General features: G+C 34.4%; 1 protein-coding gene across 14 annotated transcripts in view; it reads right to left on the bottom strand.

Moving 5' to 3' along the window:
- Positions 1-27,295, bottom strand: part of LOC121441027 (lysine-specific demethylase 6A) — a 134,881-nt gene that overhangs the window by 39,608 nt on the left and 67,978 nt on the right. For 8 of the 14 annotated variants that reach the window (XM_041642155.1, XM_041642156.1, XM_041642157.1 and 5 more), the window contains exons 7-13: positions 18,209-18,263; positions 12,196-12,230; positions 8,959-9,052; positions 5,518-5,644; positions 1,222-1,320; positions 906-1,125; positions 221-355 (exon numbers count right to left, since the gene is read on the bottom strand). In XM_041642155.1, coding sequence (XP_041498089.1) covers positions 221-355; positions 906-1,125; positions 1,222-1,320; positions 5,518-5,644; positions 8,959-9,052; positions 12,196-12,230; positions 18,209-18,263 — 765 coding nt within the window. The remainder of the gene's footprint in view (positions 1-220; positions 356-905; positions 1,126-1,221; positions 1,321-5,517; positions 5,645-8,958; positions 9,053-12,195; positions 12,231-18,208; positions 18,264-27,295) is intronic. The other 6 variants (XM_041642168.1, XM_041642159.1, XM_041642162.1 and 3 more) reach the window with 1 other exon arrangement.

Below are 27,295 nucleotides of genomic sequence, written 5' to 3'. Positions count from 1 at the left end.
AAAATCATGAAAATGCACAAAGGTTCTAAGTTGGTACCCCCAAATTTTGTCCCATACCAGAGGGAATTTTATTTTGATTTAGATTCCCTTAGCACTTAAATGAAAAGGCTATTATTCATTAATAAAAGCCTTCTATGCTTACTTAAAATAAGCATGACTACTACAGATTGAAAAGAACCCTTAAAGCTGGGCACCTGCAGAACATAACCCAACTTCTCACCTGCTGTGCTGTGTTCATGGCACCCTGCCTGGAGGTAAGCTCTGCGGGGATTGGTAGGCTCCATGCCTCCTCAATACTAGGAAGTAATTTAGTTTTATTCTGTAGACTACCTTGTGGAAGGTTACACAACTGAGCCTAGGAAAAATTATGTAAAAAGCAAATTTAACACAAGCCTACTTGAGTAAGAGTAAGTCCACTAAATCTTCCTAAGTGCTAATTGTTTTTAAAAGAAAATAGATTCTAAACTTGGGGCTTTAGAAAGATACTAAGTATAAAGAGGGTTACCAGAATATAAACCTTTGTGAAAGACAAAATATAGCTATGCTGTTTCCAGGGTTCTCATTAGCTGTCTTCTCATGAAATTTGAAGCAAGAGTGAAAGACAGTGTTTGTGTTCTTTTCTTTAAAATGCTATGGCAACTTAAAAATGTAGACAGTACACTGAAAAAAAAACTTATGTAAATTAATATGCATCAAAGTGCAAAAGAGCATTTTTAAAAAAATATTGCTTATCTCACTTAAAATGGAAAGTAAAACAGTATTGCAAAGCTATGGTATGTTTACAAAATATGGAAACAGATTTTAGACATCCGAAGACAACTAGACAAAATTTCCAGCCACCCTATTCCTGCCTGAGTGTTCTGGGGAAATATGTGGCTTTAAAAAATTGATATTTAAAATTTTACCTGTAAATATTTAATCCGTGCTGCAAGTGCAGAGGTATTACTACAATTTTTGCTTCTAGTTGCATTTAAATAGCATTTAATAGCATCCTGAGGCTGGTTACAGGATTCATAGAGAGTGCCTAGATCCATCCAGGCTGCAGCATGGCCATGGTCCAACTGTACAGCACAAATATAGGCCTGTAAAGCATCCATAGGCTGATTTTGTTGTTGATAGAGCACACTAAAAAGAGAAATTAAGAAAAAATAAGTCAATTAAGAATAACTGGTTTCATAGCCTGATTTTTATTACAAAGTGCATTATGTGATGCAGTCTTACCCTATTGAACACCATGTATCTGCACTTGCTTCTGATTTATCAATAGACTGCCTGTAAGATATAAAGGCATCCTGAACTTTCCCAATACTTGAATAGCACCTGAGAAGAAGAGGGAAGGGTGAAATGTAAGAAAATTCCATCAATACCAAAACAAATTACATTTGTTTAAAAAGGGTCATATACCAAAGCAACAATTTTTTAAATGTATTATGCTAATATATCTAGGTACATGGGTATATATGTACAAGGATATTGCAATATACAATAATAACTAGAAATTCAAAACTGTATTATAGTTTCCTTAAGCATGCTAAAGTATACTGCATTGATACAATCTATTAAAATGAGTAGGCCTTATCACTTCAGTATTATAAAACTGAAGGTTAAGCACAGTCCCTCCACACTCTGCTTTTTTATCTTGAACTCTAGTTTTTCAGCCAGAATACAGAGTTCTAAAAACCAAAACCACATGTTTTTAGTAAGAGCTAATGAATTTTTTAAATAACAAAAGGCAAATGTTCTTTAATTTATAAAAATGCAAATGTAATGGTTAATCTCTAAGTATCATAAACAGTATAAATATAGTATATAGTATTTCATGACTAGCAAAGACAGCAATATAAGATTGAGGTTTCAATCTTTGTCAATTTCTTACTGAGGATGTACCTAAAGGATGCAAAGCATTACTGAAACTATAAAAATAGAAATTATGTTTGGTGCTGTAAGAAAAAATAAACAAAAACCCTAGATCTTGCATTCAAGGAACATACAATTTAATTACTTTTCATCTGTTCTTTCCTTCTATTCTGTCCCCACCCTGGGTCTTGGTTTGTAACCCTGGCTAGACTAGAACTCAAAGAGGTTCACCTGCCTCTGCCTTCTGAATGTTGGAATTAAAGTTCTGCTTCACTACCCCTAACAAGTTTGCAATTTAAATGAGGATTGAAGGCACTATAAATATCATAATGCCACACATTATGATGGCTAACACAGACATTTTAAGAAGAGACTACAATTTATTCAAAATTTGGAAAGTTAAAAAGAGTGATCAAGTGAGAGTAAAGAATGTGAATATTTATAGATAAATATTATTTAGAGCAGAAATTCCTAACTGCCAGCAAGTAAATCAGAGAAAAAGATAGCTTTCCAGTAAACTAGTATTTGTCTTATTATTTGCTTATGTTGGGAGAACACTAGTTAAGAGTAATCAAAAGAAAAAGTAAATCTGAAAATCTTTACTTGTTTAAAGACTATTTCTATCCTCCTAATTACTCCTTGAAAAGTGTATGAACCACTGAATCAGATACAAAGGGATGAAAGGAGATATTTCAAATAGATTTGAACTACATGGACAAATCCTGACGTATTTGTCTAAAATTAAGCGCGCGCACACACATACACACACACACATTCTCTCTCTCTCTCTCTCTCTCTCTCTCTCTCTCTTTCAGACAACCCCCCAAAAACCCCAAAATCTATTTTCCTAACAATGGGAGTGGCTGTGATAAAACACTTTACAAGAATATTACTCTGCCAGCAAGTATAGTACAGACTGAAAGGAAAATTATGTAAAGGCAAGAGGATAATTACATTCACTGGTTTGGAACATGTCAAAGCGAGATGAAAGGAATGGAAGCAGAAAGAGCAAAAGAAGGGAGGAAAAATAAAAGAGTAGAACAGACTTCATAATTGATTATTATATATGCACTGAAGTGCGGCCACAACTTAGTTGCAAAATCCGATTAAACAGTGAAAGGGAGAAACTAGAGATGTAGCTCATTAGCAGTAGTAGAGAGCTTGCCTAGGCCCAGGAACCCTCTCTTTCAAAAGAGAAGAAAAAGAAAGAAGGAAAGGGTAGAATATGATTTTTGTCACAAAAGGAAATGAAGTTGATTGGAGAATATGATGAATAAAAAGATGAGGCAATTAGGATGGAAAACCTATGTGAAAACATTGAAATTTAAAATAGCTCTATAGAAATCTACCTTTGAAATTTATCTATATGAAGAAAATCTGTAAGAACAGAGGACATCTAGTAAAAACAGGCCTAAGAATTACTATCATACAGACTGGACAGTATCAAAAAAATTACTGACTAGACAGAGAAGCACATTTCACATAGTACCGACAAACTGTTCTATGGAAAAAAAATTATGACATGAGGTCAGTAATAAAGTAAAAAATGGAACAAAAGCATAGGGACAAGGACAGAAAGACAACCTTTAAAATATTATTTATTCATAAACATCTCATATTAAAAGCACAACATTAGACGGTAGTGACTGTAAGAAAGCATCAAAAAGTTTAATGTAGACCCAGAATATTATAACAGATGAAAAATAATTACTCTCTGAAATGATCATCTTGAATCATAAAACAAGTTAGACTATGATAACTATCCCTTGTTTAAGAAGTCAGGAAAGTTTACTGCACATTTGCAAAATAATACATCTCAATGGTACAGAATATACAACCAGCTGACTGAAGAAAGAAAAAAAATATGGACTACTGTTCACTGAAGTTGAAAATTACTGCCTTTTAAAACAGTAATTTTAGGTATGGTTCATTACAAACCAATTTTACAAAACTAGAATTTAAGTGCAATCACAAAACTGAAGCTTTGACACAGGAAGGTATGCAAGAGATCATCTATTTTGCAGCCAAGTAATTATTTGTTATAAGGGTTGGCTGTCCAGTATCTTGTACTTTTTAGCAGAATCCTAATCTCCACCCAAGGGGTCCCAGTAAGTACTTTGCTACAGTTTCTCTTGTCCCCAGAGAACCACTAATTTAATGCAATCCCTTTATGAAAGACATCACATATTTGAATCATAAAACATGGGAGATGCCAATCTGGCACTGACCCGGAAGCTGGAAAGATGCTGTGCATGCTATCCCTGGAGAAAAGTAATTATCAACCTCACCCAGCTGTGAACCCTGAAAACTGGAAAAAATGACTGACATAGCCAGACATACCCATGAGGTGCAATGATGGCACAAACGTATTGGGAATAACCAAACACTTTCTGATTAAACTTAATAAGACCCACTCTACATGCATAAACTCATACTCAGTACCATTATTGAGGTTAAGAACCTGTGACCAGACAGGCCTAGGTCGTAGGAAAGAACCTACTAAATGGACATAGTATTAAACTGACTCTTAATGAATTATTGTTACACCCATAGATTACTGCATCTCTTAACCTTTATTAGAGAAGCTTCTATTTACAGTAGATAGCGATTAACAGAAACCTACAAGTGGTAACAGTAAAGAGAATAAGAGACTGAACATGCCTACTTCTAAATGGGGCATTTATATTACACCTTATCCTCCCCAAGATTTAGGGACCATTGCAGGTAGAGTGTTTGTGAAGAATATAAAAGGACCAGAGTCAGTGGATGACTGGGAAAGGGGGGAGGATCTGATCTGAGAGGAATTGGGGGAGGGATGAATATGATCAAATATCAAAGTAAAAATCAAGAGGAAGAGGGGGAGAGGAACTGAAGCCTCAAAGGGGTTGTATATGTACCAACTACAATTTTACAAAAATTAACTGAGCCCGTGCTTAAATCTGAGTCTTTTGGTACCTAGTACAGTGATCTTTACACTATATTATGAAAGGTAAAATGAATTAGGATCTATCAGATGCATATAGAAAGAGGGCATCTCAAATAGCACTGAACAAATTTCTGACAGTTGATGTCTCTTTCCAGCAAATCTAAGAAGAATGTACTTACTTTCTCAAAGAATGTTAAGATTTCAAGTGAAAGTGGGACCTGAGTTCTACTGCAAATCAAATGCTAGAACTCATGAGGAAATGTACAAAGTAGTTCACGGAAAAAAAGTAGTATCTGATAGGACCTTTTTTAAAAACTAGCAACAATTCAGGTTAAATAAAAAATTAAAATAAAAGCTGGGCGGTGGTGGCACACGCCTTTAATCCCAGCACTTGGAAGGCAGAGGCAGGTGGATCTCTGTAAGTTCGAGAGCAGCCTGGTCTACAAGAACTAGTTCCAGGACAGGCTCCAAAACCAAAGAGAAACCCTGCCTCGAAAAACAAAAACAAAAACAAAAAAAAATTAAAATAAGAAATGCCCTCTTAAGGAAACAGGATTATGTTATGATGAAACTAATATATTTAGAAGCTTTCTTTTATCATTTACCTTTCAGGAACCTTTATTATAATCTATTAAGAAAAAATATACTGTTCAAGGTATAAATGAATGTCGAAGTTTAAAATCTCTTCACTTTAACTATCAACAGCAGAATATAACTATCTGGTTAAATCTCACCTTCCAAGGAAATACCAAGACTGGCCAGAATTTGGATCTGCTTCCAGGGACTTCTGGAGATACTGAATAGCATAACTTTCCTTGGTGGCCTTATCTCCCAGGAGATCCACAGTGTGATGCATCCAACCTTTAAAACATTAACATATACTATATAGTAGTTATGTTTTTAAAAATATGAAGCAGAAAATTAGCAAAAATAAGCTTTTCCATCAAAGTATTACTGATCTACTTCAGAAAACACATTCTAATATTTTAGAACTAATAATTCTTGCAATAAGAAATTCTTTCTCATAGGAAGGAATGCCAAAGAGATAAACAGCTTTTAAAAGAAATTAAAGAGTTTAAAAATTATTACTTAACAACCAGTAGATTACAAATTCAAGATAACTTCAATAATCTACCATTAAACATGTCCACTGTAAAGGTATACATTATCAATCAAAATTGTAAATAACAAGACTGCATTGACTACTAGTAATTTTTCCATACTGATACAAAGAACATAGAAATATCATACATACTATTCTATATAAAAATTAAGTATAAAGAATCTCCAAGATAATCTTTTGGTCCAATATTTACTTCCGAAGAATACATGTAAAACTGTAACAGTTCAGATTAATATACATGCACAATACTACGTCCCTGGGTAAACAAATTCACATTGCATGTAAAATAAAAACTATAAAGAATTATAAAATGCTTAACTTTAAAAAATAGAACTATATAAAACCTATCAAACCTCTATTCAAATGTTAGGAGTAGGACAAAATACCTAACAAACTTTTCTATGAATCTGATCAAGGGACTGGAGATGACTCAGCAGTTAGGAGCACTCACTGGTTGTTTAAGAGAACTGGGTTCAATAGAATATGATCAAGGGACAGGAGATGACTCAGCAGTTAGGAGAACTCACTGGTTGTTTAAGAGAACCTGGTAACCCAGGTTTTGTAACTCCAGTTTCAGGGGATCTAATGATTGCTGCTTTGTTTGTTTTCTTTCTTTTTTCTTTTTCTTTTTTGGAGGGGAGTGTTGACCCTTGGGTGGCCTGGACTAGCCCAGCCTTGAACTCAGAGATCTGTCTGCCTCTGCCTCTCAAATGTTGGGATAGCAGGCCAGCATGATCAGCTCAGACTGATGATGTCTTCTGGCCTTGGAAGGCACCAAACATGCCCTTGTTACACAGACATAAATGTAAGCAAAACAACCATACGCATAATATATATATATAATCGAAAACAAAAAAAAATTTGGTAAGTAGTTAATCCAGCAAAAAATATACCATGGAATACTGTATTTTAAATCTTTGAAATGTGTAAGATAAATTTGGTTAAATCTGGCAGTAGGTCACATTTCAATTGTAAATCACTTCAATGTATAAAATTAGCTCTGTGCTTGGTACAGTCTACAGCACATTAAACAAAGTTAAACAAACAAAACACTCTTTCCCAACTCTCTCCTTCTATTACTAGCAAAACAAGATGGAGATGGGGGAGTGACATCACCCACCAGGCAAAAGCATTTGTTAAGCAAGTTTGAGCACTTAAATTCAACCCTTGGTAGAAAAAGAAAACGGACTCCTTAAAGGTGTAGGTGTCCTCTGACAGCCACATGTCTACCATGGCACCTGTGTGCCTGTAAGTGCAAGTCCCTTCCCCTATACTAAATTAAAACACTTAAAAAGCAGAATCTAGAAAAACAGCCTCGAAAAGGAGTTGGTCCTGAAGCAGGAAACAAGTTGCTATAAAGTGGACATAATTACACAAAATTATGAGTTTATTTGTATATTCTGAAATTTAACAAAACACTGTCAGAAGTCAGGTGATTTATGATTCAGAACAATAAAATCACAATATTCAAATCTATTTCTTAAGTTTAAAAAATATATAGCGATAGATAGATAGATAGATAGATAGATAGATAGATAGACAGACAGACAGACAGATCACATTAACTGATAGGTAAATAATTTTAAAGTCATCACACTTGTTTTTTCTGACCTAAAAATTCAAAACTTTTTTCACTGTACTACATGTTTAAATTTAAAAATAAAAATTCACATTACTCAAACACTATAATTTATTCAATTAAAATTCTAATAGCTAAAACTGAACTGTAAAAACAAAGGTTTTATATGAAGGTGTGGAGGTTTGAATGAGATGATTCCTAGAGTCTTGGCCATTTGAATATTTGGTCCAAAGTTTATGACAGTTGGGTAGGATTTAGGAGCTATGGTTTCACAGAAGTATGTCACTGGGGTGGGTTTTGAATCTCCAAAAGCTCCCTGGCATCATTATCAGTTAATATGAGGGAGCAATTGCATGCTCGTGCCCCCCCCCAACCCCTAATCCCTTCTGGTTCTTATTCCTGTTTATGGTTGGAGATGTGTGCTTTCAGTTGTCCCTGCCAAAATTCCTGCCTGCTTCCATATTTCCCTACCATGACATGATAGATTCTTATGCTTCTGGAGCCATAAGATCAAACAAAATAAGCCCTTCTTTCTCCAAGTTGCCTTGGTCATGGTGTTTTATCACAGTAATACAAAAGTAACTAATACAGCAGGCAATGTGTTCATTACACATAGTCAGTCAATCACAATAAATCTGTTCAACTAAATTCAAAATTACACAAAAAATACTATAAATATTTGCACGCACACACGCACATTAGTTAAAAATTAACAAATGATTCCATGACAGCCAAAGATACACAGAGAAACCTTGTTTCAAAAAAATAAAAAATTTAAAAAAGTAAAAATAAAGCAAATGATTTTCCTAAACCTAAACCAAACAAAACTGAGAGGATAACTCCAACACCAAACACAGAAATGAAATAACTCAATAATTAGGTAAGAAAATTAAGTACTGGACGGCTTCTTTGCTCTCTTCTTCAAGACAACACAAAGATCTAAATGGTTACATAGTCTCATGTTTAACATTAAAATAGGACTATGTCCTTATAAAAACCACAGTGTGCTAGAGTTTGTGTACTTTTTAGATAAAATATTTTAGTGATTAATATTCATGAAGCTGTGAAAGGAAGCTCATCAACCACTGAATAAACAGGCAAATCACTCAATTTCACAGAGCATTAAGCATAAATATAAGGTGGCACAAAGGAAGTGCTCATACCTTTTCACACAATAAATAGCTAAATAATAGGGAGAATTTTCACAATTTAAGAGGACCATTTAGCTAGGTTGTGGTGGTGGCGACGATCTGTGAGTTCCAGGCCAGCCTGGTCTACAAGAACGGCCAGGGCTACACAGAGAAACTCTGTCTTGAAAAACAAAACCCAACCCTCCCCCCTACCACAAAAGAACAATCTATATCCAAGAATTATACTACACAGCTAGACTGTAAGATGGGAAATGCTTGGCAGAAGGTTCAGATTTTTATCAACCCTGAAAACAGAAAAAAACATAAGACATAAATTACATACCTAATTGTTGTAAGACAGTTGCTTTTACTTGTGCTGAAAGGTTGTCTGTTTGCAAAAGTTGCTCATAAGCTTCTTTTGCAGAATGATACTTTCTCTAAAAAGCAGAAAAAGAAATATAGAGAAAAATGAAACCAATATAACCTTTAAAGAACTATGGCATATATTAAGAATTATATAATATTTATTATGTGTTGGCACATTTTAAAAAACTAGCTGGAAGTGAAAATGGCTGATTCTATTACTAAATGTTTGTTTTTAACACTAGACAAGTTCAAATTGTATCCAATGCTAATAATAAACATCCACTATAGAAAAAATCATTAAAGTATGACCTCTTAAATATTTGCCAACTCCCAATAGTCAAAATCACTTCAACTTATTTAATAATGAAAATCATCTCAATTTTACTTAATAACATTCACGAAGCCAGAGTACTCTCCAAGTGTAAAATCTGTCTGCTTAGGAACAAGTTTCTAAGCAACACAATAATAAAGAACATACTCAAAAAAATGATATAATGAAATCACAGGTACAAATGTAATTAAAATCTCAGTTATAAACGTATACTTTCCAGAATATGAAATCTTACAAATATTTATAACATCTATAATTTGAAATATATCACAAGTCCCATAATTACAGTATAACAATGCTTACAGTATTTTCAAGTTCCATAGGCAAATCTGTAAATGCAACTATTTACTCACAGTACTCTCCTCAAAGTTTCACCATGATCAAAAGCTACTATCATGGCCGGGCGATGGTGGCGCACGCCTTTAATCCCAGCACTCGGGAGGCAGAGGTAGGCGGATCTCTGTGAGTTCGAGACCAGCCTGGTCTACAGAGCTAGTTCCAGGACAGGCTCCAAAGCCACAGAGAAACCCTGTCTCGAAAAACCAAAAAAAAAAAAAAAAAAAAAAAAAAGCTACTATCACAACAGTCAAAGTTTAAAGCTACTCCTTCAAAGCAAAAGGAAAAGGCTGAAAAATGAAAAGCTTACAAGCACTGCCTTTAAATTATACTTGGTAGAACAACAGGTATAGGGAAAAATACAAAACTGGTTATGTGAACCTCAAGCAAATCACTTACCCTATGATCTGACATCTACAAATTAATATAAAAGGTAATGTGTAATCTTTCTATCTACAGAATCATTCTAATTATCAAACAGCACTGGAAATAACTAAGGAACTATATTATGTAAATATATTATTTCAACAATGAGGGAGCATTTTAGACAACTGCACACTGAGATCAGCAATTTTTTTTTTTTTTCGAGACAGGGTTTCTCTGTAGCTTTGGAGCCTGTCCTGGAACTAGCTCTGTAGACCAGGCTGGCCTCAATCTCCTGAGTGCTGGGATTAAAGGTGTGAGCCACCACCGCCCAGCTATCAGCATTTAGTAACTGAACTTCTATTTATCAACTCAACTAATTTCTAAGACATTAATCCTGTCTAGTCTATAAAAGTTAAGTAGGCAATTACTGAAGAATAAGGGCCAGCCTACTCAATCTAATTCCTTCAGCCAAAAAGTATTTATTGAACATCTAACACATCATAATGGAAATGGTTGGGCCACAATGTAGCTTAAAGAATAAAGACAGAAAAACAAAATACATCAATCATGCTGTGTAGTGACAGTACATTTTGGAGAAGAATGAGCAGATGGTTAGAATACTAGAAGACTGCTCACAACGACCTTGCTAAGTCAATTGACTGTTTAAAGCTAAGATCAGACACAATGAACTATTTCAACTAATATAAACAGATTTATACCTTAAAAAAATACATTGTGAACTATCTCAATGTTACTACACATGCAAAAACTAGAAATACAAAACAATGACACACTTGAAGATATATGTTCATCCTAACAAAAAAAACACAAAGTTGGCTTCTGCCTCATATCACATACAAAACAATAACTGCATTAAAGTGAATTCACTGAACATGGGCAAAAGACCACAAACCACAAGTAAGAATAAAGACTTCACAAAACAAAACAACTTAAATCCCAGCCAGAGGGATATAATTTCTCAAAACAATAAAAATTAAAATTAAAAAAAGTTGGAGAGATGGTTGAGTGTTTATTGCTTTTGAAGAGGTCTGGGGATCCTTTCACAGCATCCACATTAGGTGGATCACAATTACCTGTAAATCCAAGGGCACACATGTGTACACAAACCATGTAGACCCTCAGGCAGGTAGACAAACACACACACACACACACACACACACACACACACACACACACACACACACACACACACACGGCAAAGAAAAAAAAACCCAACATATAAAAGATTAAAGAAAACAACGAAATAAAAACTAGGTAATCACAATTTAAAAAAAGAAAAAGCACATGGGGGGGGGTGGTTTTTTTGAGAAAAGGTTTCCCTGTGAAGCTATGGCTGTCCTGAAACTCATTCTGTAGACTAGACTGGCCTCAAACTCACTGAGATCCGCCTGTTCTGTCTCTTGAATGCTGGGATTAAAGACATGAGCCACCAACTGCCTGGCCTTAAACATAAATCTTTTAACAGGTGGAGATGAAACAAAATACTGTTTGAGCCACAGAATTTCTTAATTTCACATAGTAACTCAAGTATACAATAAAGCATGTCCCCAGAAGATACATGGTTCCTGCTACATCCTCATATTTATATTTCTGTGGGATGTAATCAGATAGTCTTAAATCATTTGTCTGTGGTTTCCAAACTCAGCTACATAGCACAATAATTTGAGAAACTTTATAAACCAGAATTAACAACTAAAAAATGGTGATATGGCTCAGTGTAGGTAAAAGCACTTCACAAACCTGGTGAAATGAATTTCATCCACACAATCCAAGTAAGGGGAAAGAGAGAACTGATTATACACACACACACACACACACACACACACACATGCACACAATGACTGATAAAATCATTTAAAAACATATAATAAGCATCTATTACAGAATGAAGCATTCTTCAGCAAGAAAGAAATATTAAATATAGCCATTTGAACTACCAAATCAAGTTTATAGGCAAGTCATAAGTAAAATCTTCTCCAAGATTTCTTGTATAGCAACTGATAAAGCAAAACTATAAGCAAAACTATAAGTAAACTTGAATATAAAACCACAATATAATGCTCAGAATTTCATTAAATTATCTGAACTTAATTTCACTAATGCATGATGTAAGTGATACTGTATATTTCTTTTTGAACTTGGGTAAATTAAAGCACTTACCTGAGTTTCATATAAGTGGGCAATGTGAAACTGAACTGGAAATGATAGAAAACAAAAAACAGTAACAATACAGCAAAGTTTGGGGGCAAATCATTCAAGAATAACAAAACAGAAAATACGCATGGCTGGTAGCACAAGTACATAAATTTAAGTAATAGGAACATATTTTTACCGGCTCTTAATAAAAACTATACAATTACACTGCAGAAAAAAACAAAATAAACTATATGTAGCCCTTATTGGTCATTATAAAATGAAATTTGTTAGTTATTAGTGTTAACAGCTTAGCAAATGATATAGATTTCATCATTAACAAAGAAACAAAGAAGTCAAACCACTTGGAGGGCAACTAGTAAACAGTCTTGGAATTAACAAACACTGAAAATAAAAGAATATTTTGGCTTCTATTTTCCCCTCTTCCTGATATTATATCACCTGTGTACAAAAACAAAACCAAAAATGAAAAAACGGGTACTTTTTTATCTCTGTGTGTGTACCTAGATTTCAAGTACTCAGATACCATCTCAAAATTACATGTACATAGTTTATATAAATTTGTAAAAACAAGGTTCAAAGCTATTATCAAGTGTTTCTGGGAAGCTTCTTATTAATCCAGATTTCTGAAAGTATGACCCTGACACTATAAACAAGGTCTGAAAGGCTGCCTTTTGATTCATTTCTGTGGGTGATTCTTGATGCTTGTGCTTTCTAGCTCTGACCAGGTGAACAATGTCACAAAAGCAAGGTAAAGAAACAAACAAAAAAAACCCCATATAATGAATTTTAAAATAACACTGTGGATAAAAAGTACTATTATAAACATCAGATAAGTAATAAGATAAATATCAGGTAAGTGCAAAGGAAAATATCTTTAGAAAATGAAAATCCAAAGTAATAAATTTAAGTTCTTTAATGTTAAACAGAAGGTATTCAAGGGCTTTTGTCTATTAATCACTACCTACTATATTATAGATCTTATAGTGAATTCCACTCATATATTTCATTACGTGAGAGGAAGACTATTATACGAAGAAGAGATGGGAAAAAAAATCTATGCACTTTTACACTAGTGTTCTAAAATACTGAAACTTCTGGCCACTACCATTTTTTTAGTGTTGTCTAATAAAAGGTGGTATTAGAAATTGGAAACAAAACATCAACAACTAGTTGGTGAACTACTACCACTCTAAACTTCCTCTAAGTTGTCCTAGCTTTATGAAAAAGGATCTCATTAGCCCTTGAATTAAGTGTCCTTTAGAGTATGAAAAACACTAAAACAATATACATTTAAATTCTTTAAAGTCCTCTTTCAAACAGCATGACTTCAAAACCAAGAAAAGGCTTCAACAAATAGCAACAGGTGTTTTTTTTTTAAACTAATATTGCCATAAAAGGTCAGGAAACTAAGTTTATTCAGAAACTTAGATTTTGAGAATTAACAAAATTAATACTAGAAAGATATGGCGTAAGAGGTCCCTCTGTTTATGTGTTGTTTTCATTGGTTAATGAATAAAGAAACTACCTTGGCCTTTTGATAGCGCAGAACTTAAAGGTAGGCAGGGAAAACAGAACTGAATGCTGGGAGAAAGAAAGCAGAGTCAGAGAGAAACCATGGATCCTCTGCTGGAGACAGTCGATAGGAATTTTACCCGGTAAGTCACTGACACGAGGCAATACACAGATTAGTAGAGATGGGTTAAACTGAGATGTAAGAGTTAGCCAATAAGAAGCTAGAGCTAATGGACCAGGCAGTGTTTTAATTAATACAGTTTCTGTGTGGTTATTTCGGGTGTAAGCTAACCGGGAGGCCGGGATGAGCAGGCAGCCTCTCCCTCCAACAACTGGGGCTCCAAGGTGGTCAACTAAATCCATATAAAACCTGAGAGGGCTTGAAAAAAGGAATTCTAGGAAAAAAAATAGAGAGCTTTTTGCTCTTTGCTGGCAGCATGCCTCAGAGAGATTTTCCTGACTCGGCAGTCACAGAAGGAAAAAAGTGGCGGTTTTAAAATGCCGGCTGTCTGGGCTATGCTGCTAGTGCAACCTCTGTCTCTTGTGGGAGACAGAGAGGGATGCGGTTTGTGAGTAAAGTGCTACGGCTTGCTTGATAGTAATGTTGACTCTCTGTGTGCCTGGAAGTGGGGCACTGTGCGAGGCTCAGAGGCAGGAGCGGCTCTGCCACGCTGGACTAGGCGGGGCAAGCAGGCACTGACTGTTACCCGAGCAATGGCGCAGCTTAAGTTTTTAAGAAGTGCTTAGCATTTTAAAAAGCACTCCTGAACAGCAAATAATTACAGATTCGCAATAGGACAGATTCAGACATAAAAGACCTCTAAAAGGGTTACAATGTTGGATATATGTAAGCAGGCTTGATAAAGAGAAGAAAAAGTATAAAATCTTTAAAGAGATAGTCATAGATTAAAAGAAGTAAAGAAAAATAAGACACATAAAAATGGAAAATTCAAAGATATTCTGGATTCTGTATATTATTGTGTCTTCTTTGAATTTTTTGACTACGAAGGAGCTAAGTACAGAGAGATATTTCATTGTATGGGCTGCTAAGCTAAACCAGCATGTATACTATAAAGGTATCTTGACTTCAGAATTTGGGTCTAAGGATATGGTGCTTTGGAAAAGAGGTTTTTCTTTTGTTTCTAGAGAAGATGAGAACTTGTGGATTGTTTCTACACCAATATGGCTTCATGGACCACGGCCTCTTGAAACGTTGCCGTAAAAATCCTTGAAAAACTATTTCACCCAACTGGTGATTGAGATGAACCTAGCACACAGGATACACCATGAAAGACCTGATTAACAGCACCACCATACAACAGGAAGCAGTATGGACAAATCTACGCCCATATTCCCAAATATTGTCTATAGATGTTTGCTTACATTTAAAGGGGAATAGGATATAGATATGAATAATTTGCATTAGTATGAATCTTGGTTTATTGATACTAATTTAAGGTCAATTTTGTTATATACCTATTTATGCTCTTGATTAAGGTATTGTGATTATGTAGCTCATTTAAAAATGTAATGTATAATTAAATATAGGTTAATAGAGTCACCTTTAATAGTGAAGCTTGTAGTCAGTTAGATTTTATATATGTAGAGATATATTTTACTAAACAGGTATTCTTCAAATCTTTCAGAGACCATCAGAATATGGCATTTAAAATGTTTTAATAACTTAGGACTTTTCACGACAGTGAGACACGTCTACTCCTGGCAGCACCAAGCTACTTCGAGAGGAAGATGGGCATAGAAGAGGCTTCTTAGCCATTTGGGCAAGAAACTGCTCTTGCCTGGACTGTTGCATAAACTGGACATGAAGAATCTGCAGAGAGAGGACTGCTGAACTTGTCTAAAGGTGAGATTATCCTTCAGGATCCCCACTTCATGAATGAGTCTGTGAGAAATTCTGTCTGTGAGAAATTCTGCAGGATACAGAAGAAAATAACTGAACTGTCTTTGAAACTTTCTGCTTCATGGAAAACGCTGCTGGATACTATGGATCTGTAGGCTGAAGATGGATGCCCCAATGTTACAGAAGAACTTTGGATGACTGTCCAGGGAGCGAGATGTCTCTGTCAATTCTAAACTTTTGGAAGTTGCTTACAATACACTTCCTGTTTACTTAAGTAATATTATATCCTTCTGGAGTCTTTGATGGAGTTGAAGAATAGATAGTTGTTATTATTATAGTCTTCCTTAGTTATGATAAAAGATAAAGTATATATATATATATATATAGTAACCGCAATTCTTGCTTGATAACTGTTTTGTTATATGTAATTTTTCTATGTTAGAGCCATCGTTTTTGTTTAAACAGAAAAGAGGAAATGGTGTAGGAGGTCCTTCTGTTTATGTGTTGCTTTCATTGGTTAATAAATAAACTGTTTTATCCCAAGGCAATCTTATAGTGAAAAGTCTCACATGATCCTGCTTTTCAAATTATAAACTGCAACTTATACTTCTTAAATACTACTAGAAACATTTCTCCTACAGAAACGGTTTTGAAAACTCACTTTACTTATTTATAACTTCTTTGTGAAGGGAAGGGGTGAGGATGGGCAGAGCTCATCCTCAACTGCTACAACTGCAGCTTTCACAGGCTATTAATTCAGGCTATATTACAAATTCTGGGTATGGATTCTCAACAGAGGAATCACAAATGGCTGAAAAGCATTTAAGGAATTGCTCAACATCCTTAGTCATCAGAGAAATGCAAATCAAAACAACTCTGATATTCTACCTTGGCGGAGATCAAAAACATTGATAACAGATTATGCTAGAGAGGATGGTAAGGAGAACACTCCTCCATTGCTGGTGAGAGTGCAAACTTGTACAGCTGCTTGGAAAAATCAGTAGTATGGAGATTTCTCAAAAAATGAGAAAACAATCTACCTCAATATCTAGCAATAACACTCCTGGGACATGTTCACAGCAGCATTGTTTGTCACAGCCAGAACCCGGAAACAGCCTAGATAGCTCTCAACTGAAGAATGGATAAAGAAAATGTGGTACATTTACACAATGGAGTACTACATAGCACTTAAAAATAATGACATCTTGAAATTTGTGCGCAAATGGATGGGTCTAGAAAACATCGTATTGGATGAGGTAACCCAGACCCAGGATGACAAATATATGTACTCACTCATAAGTGGTTTTTAGACATAAAGCTAAGAAAAACCAGCCTACAGTCCACAATCCCAGAGAACCTAGACAACAAAGAGGATCCTAAGAGAGAATCTACAAGCCGGGCGGTGGTGGCGCACGCCTTTAATCCCAGCACTTGGGAGGCAGAGGCAGGCGGATCTCTGTGAGTTCGAGACCAGCCTGGTCTACAAGAGCTAGTTCCAGGACAGGCTCCAAAACCACAGAGAAACCCTGACTCGAAAAAACCAAAAAACCAAAAAAAAAAAAAAAAAAAGAGAGAATCTACATAGGAAGGAGAAAAAAAACAAGATCATCAGAGTAAACTGGGAGTGTGGGGATTACAGGGAGGGGAGAAGAGGGGAGGAAGGTAGGGGAGTGAAAAAATGTATACTCAATAAAAATAATTTAAAATTTAAAATTCTGCAAATTTTTTTCATAGGCATTTAAAAACACTGAAACTACTTGTCACTATTATATTTCTATACTGTTGTCTAAGTAGGAGGACAGAATGACAAAGGATTTGGGTGCTGGATCTGTATCCCTTGGCTCAACTGTTTGTTCTCTTATAGAACAATGTTTTTCAATTGTTCTCTTTCCACTTCTCCCTTAACAAGGAAGGAAGATGAAAGAGGAAGAAGAAATGGGACAAGATAAAGGAAAAGAGAACCCAAACATTTTATAGCAAAACAGTTATTTCCTGACAAACAGGATTCACTGAATAACCTGAAATTTTCATGTAGTAGTGTTATTTTCTCTTCTATTTTAAAAGTTCTATTTTCCAAAAATACTTTTTAAAAAATCTAGATCAAATTAAAAAAATACTCTTTAATAATCTATTAGTTAAAGTTTGCTATATGGATACACTAGAACATACACTGATAAACTTATCGATCCATCAGCTCCTGGGAAGAAATCTATACAAAAGATAAAACCTCTGGATCAAAACACACATCACAACAGCATTCTTCTTTAATTAACCAGAAAATATCAACTATAATAAAGTCAAAATATTTCCAGTAATTTTAATACCACATAAATCTTTGCATATCCACTACATGAATGGAAAATACTGTTTATAATCAATCTAAGTCATTTACAATATAATAAGCTACTAAAAAAAAAAAATCAACCTTCTTCATCAGCCCACTTCACTACCTATTCAGGCAGACTGGTGAAAATATTTAATGTCACAATTCTATATGTACAAGCAGCCATAGCAACCAATGGTTAAACTCAATAATCCTAGAAGAAATACACTAAACGGAAGTTGTTAATATGATTTTAAGTATTGTCCTCATTTGTAACAAACTAATCTGAACATATGTATCAAAAGGTATTTAATACTTACTTTCAGCATTGGACAAAGTGCAGGGATTACAGTCAACCAAAGCTAACTGAAAATGCTGCAAACAAGAGGAAAGTAAGAAAGTCAATGCATTAAAAAATTTAGTCATATGAATGGATCTTAAAATATTTTTCAGGTATGTCAGATCTAATAAAAATGTGCAATTATGTTCCACAAATGGAATATACTAACAAGTAAATGAGAATTACTTTGGATATTCACTCCTCAAAACTGAGATATATTTACTGTTGGGTTATTGTCTTAAAGCAGGTGAGTAGAGAATTTGAAGAATCAATCTTATCAAATTATTTTATGAATCTCTTTATTTATGAAAAAGCTTTAGATTTTAAATATTCAAGTAAATAGAAGTGATATAAAATAATTGAAACATAATGAATCTTTTTATTAATTTATTTTTTGGGAAAATTCTGGGATCAAACCTAAGGTCTCCTCAGTGCCAGGCAAGCACCCAATTTACTGACTTCCATGTCCAGCTCTGTATCATCATTTTTAAGAATAGTAAGTCAAAGTCCAATAGTAGTGTCCAAACACTTTTTATCTCAAAGTGAAACTTAAACTTTTGAAAGCAGAAATTTCATTATAAAAACTGCTATGAAAGGTAAAACTATCTGCCTTCACTGATTCTTCAATAGCCATTATACTTAAGTACCTTATAGTTAGCCTGCATTTATCTTTAAAATACAATTTTCTTTTTAGAATGTATATATTCAATTTGCTTAATTTCGTAGGCAATATTTACTATAAACACACATAAAAATACATGTTAACATCAGCATTTAACGCAAATTTTTTAAAATGCAAAAACACTTAGTGATATACCTAGTTTAGCAATAATAAATTGAACATACAAACAAGTTCTTAAAAGTAACCAAGCATTATATACTTGGTATAAATTTTAAGTTAAATAAGCAAGATAATAAAATGTCTTCAATGCTCTGAAAAAAATTGCACAAATATATATATATATATATATATATTCTAATTGTTCAGGCTCCCACATAACTTTTGAAAGTAATAAACAATCAATGTAAAATTGTCTAAGAAATCAACTTTAATAAATTTATTTCTACCTATACTTGAACCACCTAAAAATAATTGACATTCAAGGTGTCAATTTCTAGATATAAGCCCTGAGATCTAACTTTCATCAAAAGAAATACTATAATTAAATTAAGTATGGTATTTTAGTATTTTAACATGAAAGGAAAAATACTGCACTTGAATTTGAATCTTCCTGTAGTAAGAATAAGCTGTCAGTTACCCACCATTATATGGAAAAGAAATCTAGAAAAGTAGCATTTGATAAGAAAAGAGTAGCTTTTTTATGTGCAATCACAAATGTCTGTTACATATATGCAAAATCAAGCTAGCCTCTGCATTTGTAGCTTTCTTAAACCTTAAGGCTTAAAGTAACTACTGAATAGCTAAACTAAAATAGAGCTAGAAACACTAAATATTAATGCTTAATCAACTTAACAAATATTTACTGAAAGCCTCCAATGCCCTAAGAATATAAACACACTATGAGCACAATGGTCAACAAAATAAAGGTTAAAAATTATATGCCATACTTGACTGAACTTCAAAAAAAAAGATAAAAGAAAAAAACGTCTCAACATCTGCTACTTCAAAGATTGTTTGCCCTTTCCTTTGGTCTACTAAACAGATACTGAGTCTTCGAACATCCCTTTAGTGTGCCACCATAGCAATAGATATTTATTGATTTCACTGAAATGCTGAAAGAAAGATCATTTATCAGCATTCAAGATCCTGCATAGAAACCTGGTATGAATCATTCGGGTCACATATATATATATATAATTATAAGTATTAAAAGCAGCAATCAAATCACTAGTGCATTGGTTCAAACCTACAAACATTTCCAAAGAGAAAAAACGGGGGAAAATTACTGAGCAACCATGCATTAGAAAATGGAAGATTCTACAAAATAATTACTGTTTATACTAAATTTATTGATAAGGGGCTGGAGAAATGTTTTAGCAGTTAACGAGTACGTGCAGCTCTTCAAGAGGGCCTAGATTCAGTTGCCAGTACCTACATAATTGTGGTTCACAAGCATCTGTGATTCCAGTTTCAGGACATCCAAAGCAATCTTCTGGCCCTTCTCAGGCACTGCACGCATGTAGTACACACACATATTTACAAACAAAATACTCATATACAAAAAATACAGATAAAAATTTTTAAAGGCATACAAAATCATCCCACATAAAGGAAAGGACTGACACATCTTTCGGTGTATTAAAGGAATACAAGGAGCTTAGCGGTATGGATAACATGATTTTATAGCTTTATATCCAATATTGGAACATAATATATGTACATATGATACACACACATATACCTATTTGATGGAGGAAGGTCATTGGTTAAATAAAAAGAAACTGCTTGGCCCTCATTGGTTAGAAGATAGGTGGGAGGAGTAAACAGAACAGAACGCTGGGAGGAAGAGGAAGTGAGCTCAGACTCCACAGCTCTCCTCTCGGGAGCAGAGGCCTCAGAGAGACGCTATGCTCCGCTCTCCCGGGCAGAAGCAATTCAGCTCCAACCCAGGATGGACCTAGAATCTTCCCGGTAAGAAGATTGTTAGAGATGGGTTGATCAGGATATCAGAATTAGCCAGTAAGGGCTAGAGCTAAAGGGCCAAGCAGTGTCTAAAAGAATACAGTTTGTGTGTTGTTATTTCGGAGCATAAGCTAGCCAGGCTACCGGGGTGCTGGGGATGCAGCCCCGCCGCTCATATTACTACACCTGTTAACATATGAACCATAGACACTACTGGGAAACAGTTATACCTCAAAACAAAATACTGCAGTGCTAAAACTGACTTTGGTTGTATAGAATAGCCATTATTAAAAAGAGGCTTCTGCAGGCAAAAAACTATATAAACACAAAGGATGAATGTTGTCAACAACAACAAAAAATGGTTTCTAAGCAAAAAGATTTGCCTAAGATATGCCTTTAATATTAAAGTGATTTTCTTTTCTCCTCACAATTTTATGTAGTTTGAAGTATCGCAGATTCTGTTGGCATTTATGAGTGCCTGTGCCTGGTACCTACAGAGGACAGAAGAGGGCATCAAATCCTCGGGGGGGGCAGGGGAGATGATTGAAATCAGACAGTTGTGAGCTACCATGTGGATGCTAGGAATTGAACCTGAGTCCAATGGAAAAGCAGGCAGTGTTCTTAACTGCTGAGTCCTTAATATCTTTATAACCAACATCAACTTTGGTTTTAAAAGACCTTGACTTACTCAGCATTTCACAATTTTGTTACAAACATGTCATTTGTTCCATATAGCCTGGAACTTGATTCTTGATTTCTAATTAAAGGATGAAATTTATATCTATACAATGTAAAATGAATTAAAATTTCTCTTTGAAGTGCTTCATTCCTAGCTTTAGAGTCTGTCTATTCATAATCCTATGGACAAGGAATGAATTATTCTAATTTACTTGAAAATTATTAATTTAAAGCAATATTTGGTTTCTGAGTTCAATTCAAGATGTTTTGATTAAATAAGAGAGGTACCACTATTCAAGCCAGAAAATAATCTACATATGGTTCTAATACACCACTAGCAGTGTTAAATGTCACTGTTCTGAGGGTTTTTATGCTGTGTGCTTGTCCCTAGAATCCAATATTTCAGAATATATAAACAAGATGAGTCCATAGCCAAAACTGTTATCTGTGTTCAATGATGACAGATACAGTCTTTTAAGAGTTACATGTTAGTGCTGGGAGAGGTAGCACATATCTTTCATCACAGCACTTAGGAGGCAGGCAAATCTGTGTGAGTTCGAGGCCAGCCTGGTCTATAGATAGAGTGGCAGGACAGCCAAGGCTACACAAAGAAACCCTAGGGGAGGAAGGAGTTTATTACATGTTAATAACAGGTTTTATCAGTTTTTTTACTCTATACCAGGAACTTCCTTGTGACTACAGTACTAACTACAATGCTCACTAAAGTTAGTGTGCTACAAAATTTATGTTTTGTTTTATTTCAATTTTAACTTACTGAGGAAATACAGAGAATAGACCGTAACAAGGCCTTGTACTGCCCCCTCCACAAGACAATTAAAATTTTAAGAAAAGAAATATTTCAGTCTAAAGAACTTATATTATTTTTGTTGGACCCTTAAACTTTTCTATTACACAAGAGAAGAAAAGGTATGCCAGAAACTGCTTCAAATGAAAGGAAACGTTTTTTCTTCTCATCATTATAGTCTTCTAAAAGTATAATTTAAAATAAAAAAAAGGATCTAAAACAAATTAGAGAAATGTAGGATAAAAGGATTTGGTTGTAGAAGGGCAATGAAACATTTTTGACTAAACTGACCTAATGTCTTCTCAAACTTAGCTCATTTGAGTCGTTTTAAATACAAAGCTGTTGTTGTGACTGCTCCTAGGAGAGACTATTGCACATTAATGACTTACTAATAGCTACTAGATTCTGACTCTATTCACCGAAGGGGGAGGGGTCCTTCTTTGAAATTATGCCAGTCTGATCTCTTAAAAGTTTCTCTTAAAAAAAAAAAAGAAAAGAAAAGAAAGACAAAACATTTATTTATACAATTGATATTGAAATCTTATTTCTAGTTATTCTTCCTGGCTCTGGCCTACACCATCTGATTGATATCCCTTCGTTAACTCCAACTCATCAATTTTCACCTACCAAATTCAAAACTTACTCTTACGTTTTTCTTTCCTCCTTCCCTCCTTCCCTCGTTCCTTTTTACTGTTCAAGACAGGGTTGCCTTTGTGTACCTTTGGTTATCCTGGAATTTGCTCTGTAGACCAGGATGGCCTTGAACTCACCAAGTTTCACCTGCCTCTGCCTCCCAAATGTTGAGATTAAAGGTGTGCACCACTTTATCACTTATTACTAATTGTAGTAGTTTGATTATAAAATATGTTTGAATACTTGACCCTGAGCAGGAGACACTATTTGGGAAAACTATGAAACCTTTATTAAGGTAGAGTTTCTGTATCCTGTCTACTCTCTGTCACCTCAAGTTCTGTCCCATCTTCTATGCCATGATGGACTGCACCAACTCAACTGTAAACCAAACTAAGCCTTTCTTCCCTTGTCAGATATTTGATCACAATTTCAAGATAAGTAACTAATCAAAATAATTAACAAGAAATCTCTTTCCATATCAAGTCAGTAGTTAGCAATCTCCTTAAATTCTGTAGCCTGAATTTGTGGCCCCATCCATTCATCTCTAAGAACTCATTTGTCCTTCTACTCATGTAACCATTCCATTTATTCTCCCAAATCTTCACTGTTACTTATATTTTGCAATGTAGAAGAAACTCTAATAGCCGAGCAGTTAGTGCATACCTTCAATCCCAGCACTTGGAAGGCAGAGGCAGGCAGATCTTTGAGTCTGAGGCTAGCCTGGTCTACAGAGTGAGTTCCAGGACAACACAAAGAAACCCTGTCTCAAAACACCAAAAAGTAAAATATAATAAAATAATAATAATAATAATAATAAACTAGACCCAGTATGTGTTAGATATGCACAGATAATGACCAGAATAGGGCAACCAAATACTCAAGTTCTTTCCACTGAGTGAATAACTTGAGCTACTCAAAATAAAGCTGATATGCACATAATTTGTAATGGAACATGTTATTTTGGAACATAACCTTCCTTAAAGTGAAATTAAATATACTGATTTGTTGTCTGAGTTTACTGTCCTGCCCGGTTCCCGCAATCATTAAGTCCCAAAGAAATCACAGAGGTCTACATTAATCATAAACTGATTAGTCCATTAGCTCAGGCTTCTTATTAACTCTTATCATTTATATTAGCCCATTATTCTTATCTTTGCTAGCCACATGGCTCGGTACCTTATTCAGTGAGGCAGTCACATCTTGCTTCTTCTTTGGCTGGGCCAAAACTGCAGAGGAATGGGCTTTCCTTCTTCCCAGAATTCTCCTGTTCTCTTTGACCTGCCTCTACTTTCTCTCTGGTTGTCCCACCTCTACTTCCTGCCTGGCTACTGGCCAATCAACATTTATTTAAAATATAATTGACAGAATACAGACAATTGTCCCATAACACTGATTGTTTCACAAAGTTGCAGTTTAACACCAAATGTAACTACAAACTTAAGCCATGAGTAAATACTAATAGTCATTTTTTAATTCCAAATGAGTACATTCTTAAAACTTTAAGGAAAGAAATTTGTGATGTAAGAAACCTGCAATTACCCTAACCCTCCTGTATAGAGCATATTTACTGTTACATATATAAGCAGTTAGGACTCTTTCAAATATATATTTCATAGGTACTAAAGTATTTCAGATATTTCACTACTTTCTATATTGAGAATACATAATCAAACTCAGAGAAGTAAATGTCAAATATAAAAACAAAACTTGACAAGTAAGTGAAGTAGAGAAATGCAACTATTATTAAATCAATTGAACTATCAGGCGAAGTTAACAAATAGTAAAAAAAAAAGGAATGAACAAAGAAAAGATATCTCCTTTACAAGTGAGGAAAAATACATACACGGCAGCCATGAATAGCATCATGTCAAAAGGAACAGCTGTGTTCTAGCCAATTGAAAATAGGGTCTCACTGCCGGTGACAGTTAAGGAAGGTTTAATTCATAGAAAATGAAGTGGCTTCCAATTTCCACAACCAAAATTCAAATTCCTACTGATCATAAAAAGTCAAGCAAAGTCTTAAAATATAAGAATCAATAGTATTTCTGAAGGAAGAAATACACAATGTAACTATAAGTAGAAAAAAAATACTAAAATTTCTACCAGAATACTACTCTAATGGCTTTTAATGTATGCTTAAACACACAAAAGAAACAAGTATTAAGATTCATCTCATAAGGCTTATTATGTTGTAATGAACACAAACTTTATTTGTAAATCATCCTGGACTTAGTGGAATTATTACCAATAATAGATACACTCGAGTATGAAGTTCATTAAAGAAAAAGTTTAAAAATACAGAACAGGCCTTCCTCACTGTGTTTGTTACAATCAATTCAAACAATAAGTACAGACAGCTTCTATGACATCAATACTACGTCAATCTTTTAGAGAAGAATTTCTTCTCTTAGTACCTTGCTATAGGCCAAATTCAACACTAAATCTTAAGTTTTAAAGCTTTCAACAAATCTTTCTAAACTATTGGAGAACATGAGGATCATTCCAATCACCTTTTAAAAAGGTAAACCCTATGGGTGAGATATTCTCTCTCAATCCATTCCAAGACTAGGATCTTTAAAATGGCAGAAGACATAAGATCATGAAAGAAAGAGAACATATCAGGTATGAAGAAGGAATAATAACTGTCACTGTTTCCAGACAACTGAAATGTAAGGTCAAAGTATCAATAAAAAAACACAGATATTTCAAAATTTAATAGTATGGATGAAATTAGTATCTAATATTCAAATTCCTAGGGCGTATTTCTTCAGTTCACAATAGTTTAACTACATGAAACAAACTGTGTATCTATAATAACAAAAAAGTGAAGCATTTCATAGATTCAAAGATGGTTTCTAAGAAGGAAGTAAATATCTTGTCTTAGTTTATCATTTTTGGAGCGACTATATCAGCATTTTAAACTGAGAATAAAATTTTTAAGTTTTGAACCAGGTATAGTGGTTCATACCACTCAGGCGTTGAGACAAGAGGACTGGAAATTCTAGGTCAGCCTAGTCTCTACATGGTAAGATCAAAGCTAACATGAGCTACATATCAAGATCATATTTTAAAAAGGATTACTATGTTTTATGTAGGATATAAGATTACATCAACACCAGTAAATGAAATAGTTTCAAGTAAGGTAAAAACAATGTGAAGTGCTATTCTCCTTAAATGTTGACTATAAGAAGGTAAAGGAATAAATAAAGTGATGTACTAAGGCATTCAGCAAAAACAACTCAATATCCGTTTTTTTAGACAACTAAACTTTTATCCTAATTGTTTTGAGTCTATACTGTAAGTAGGTATTTTAACATTTTATAGCCTCTTCACTTCAATATCTAGCCATTTAGAAATACCAATACATAGTAAAGAGCCACATTTTCACTTAAAAAAAGCATCATTTGAGTTAAACCCATTTATGTTCAACTGTCCTTTTTATTCTCATCTCATCCCTTCAATCACTTATCACTTCAAACATCAAATTATTAAAAAAAGTTAGCAACAATCTATAACTTTTGTTTAAAAAGAGAAAAAAAAGGTTGAGAGAGCCCCCTTAAAAAATGGCTGGAAATGGGGAAAAAGAGGCAGAGGCAGGCAGTTACCTGTGAGTTCAAGACCATTCTGGTCTACAGAGCTCCAGGACAGACAGGGATACACAAAGAAACCTTGTCTCAAAAAAGTAAACAAAAAGAGTCAGTGAGATGGTTCAGTAGATAAAAGATCAATAGAGAACTTGACTTAAATCACTGAGAACTATGTGATGAAAGGAGAGAATCAGCTACCACAAGTTGTTCTTTGACCCACAGGAACAGGAAAGATAAATTAGATAGAAAGATAGATAGACCAGACAGACAGATGATCAATCTGAATGTTCTTTTGGGCAGCAAGATTTATTTTCTTTTAAGTATGTGTGCGTGACCAAGTATCCACTGAGGACAGAAGCGGATAGTTCCTGGAAGATGGACTTACAGGCAACATAGGTGAGAGGACCTGAATTCAGGTCCTCTGGAAGGGTGGTAAGTGCTCCTAAGCACTAAGCCAACTTTCCAGCTAGCTCCAAAATGTAAAAGTTCTTAACTTGATATACTTTAATAATATTTAAATATACAAATATTAGAATTTCTTGATACAATAAACAGATGCACTGGCATTAACTGACTGAAGAACACGGAAATAATTTTAATAGTATACCAGGGTGTTGAAACTAGGGGCAATATAGAAACTATTCGTCACAATTAGTGTACTTTTAGAAAAGTATACAAAAATAAGTAATTAGCATTAACAGCATTAAAAGGAAATAAAAAAAAATCACACCTTGAATTTATTGAATTGTTTTAAAAACAAGTATTATCTGATGTAAGAAA

Source organism: Microtus oregoni, unplaced genomic scaffold (genome assembly GCF_018167655.1).
Source record: "Microtus oregoni isolate MIOR12 unplaced genomic scaffold, Mior012 000073F_000, whole genome shotgun sequence".
Taxonomy (NCBI): domain Eukaryota; kingdom Metazoa; phylum Chordata; class Mammalia; order Rodentia; family Cricetidae; genus Microtus; species Microtus oregoni.
This window is presented reverse-complemented; position numbering and strand designations above follow the sequence as displayed.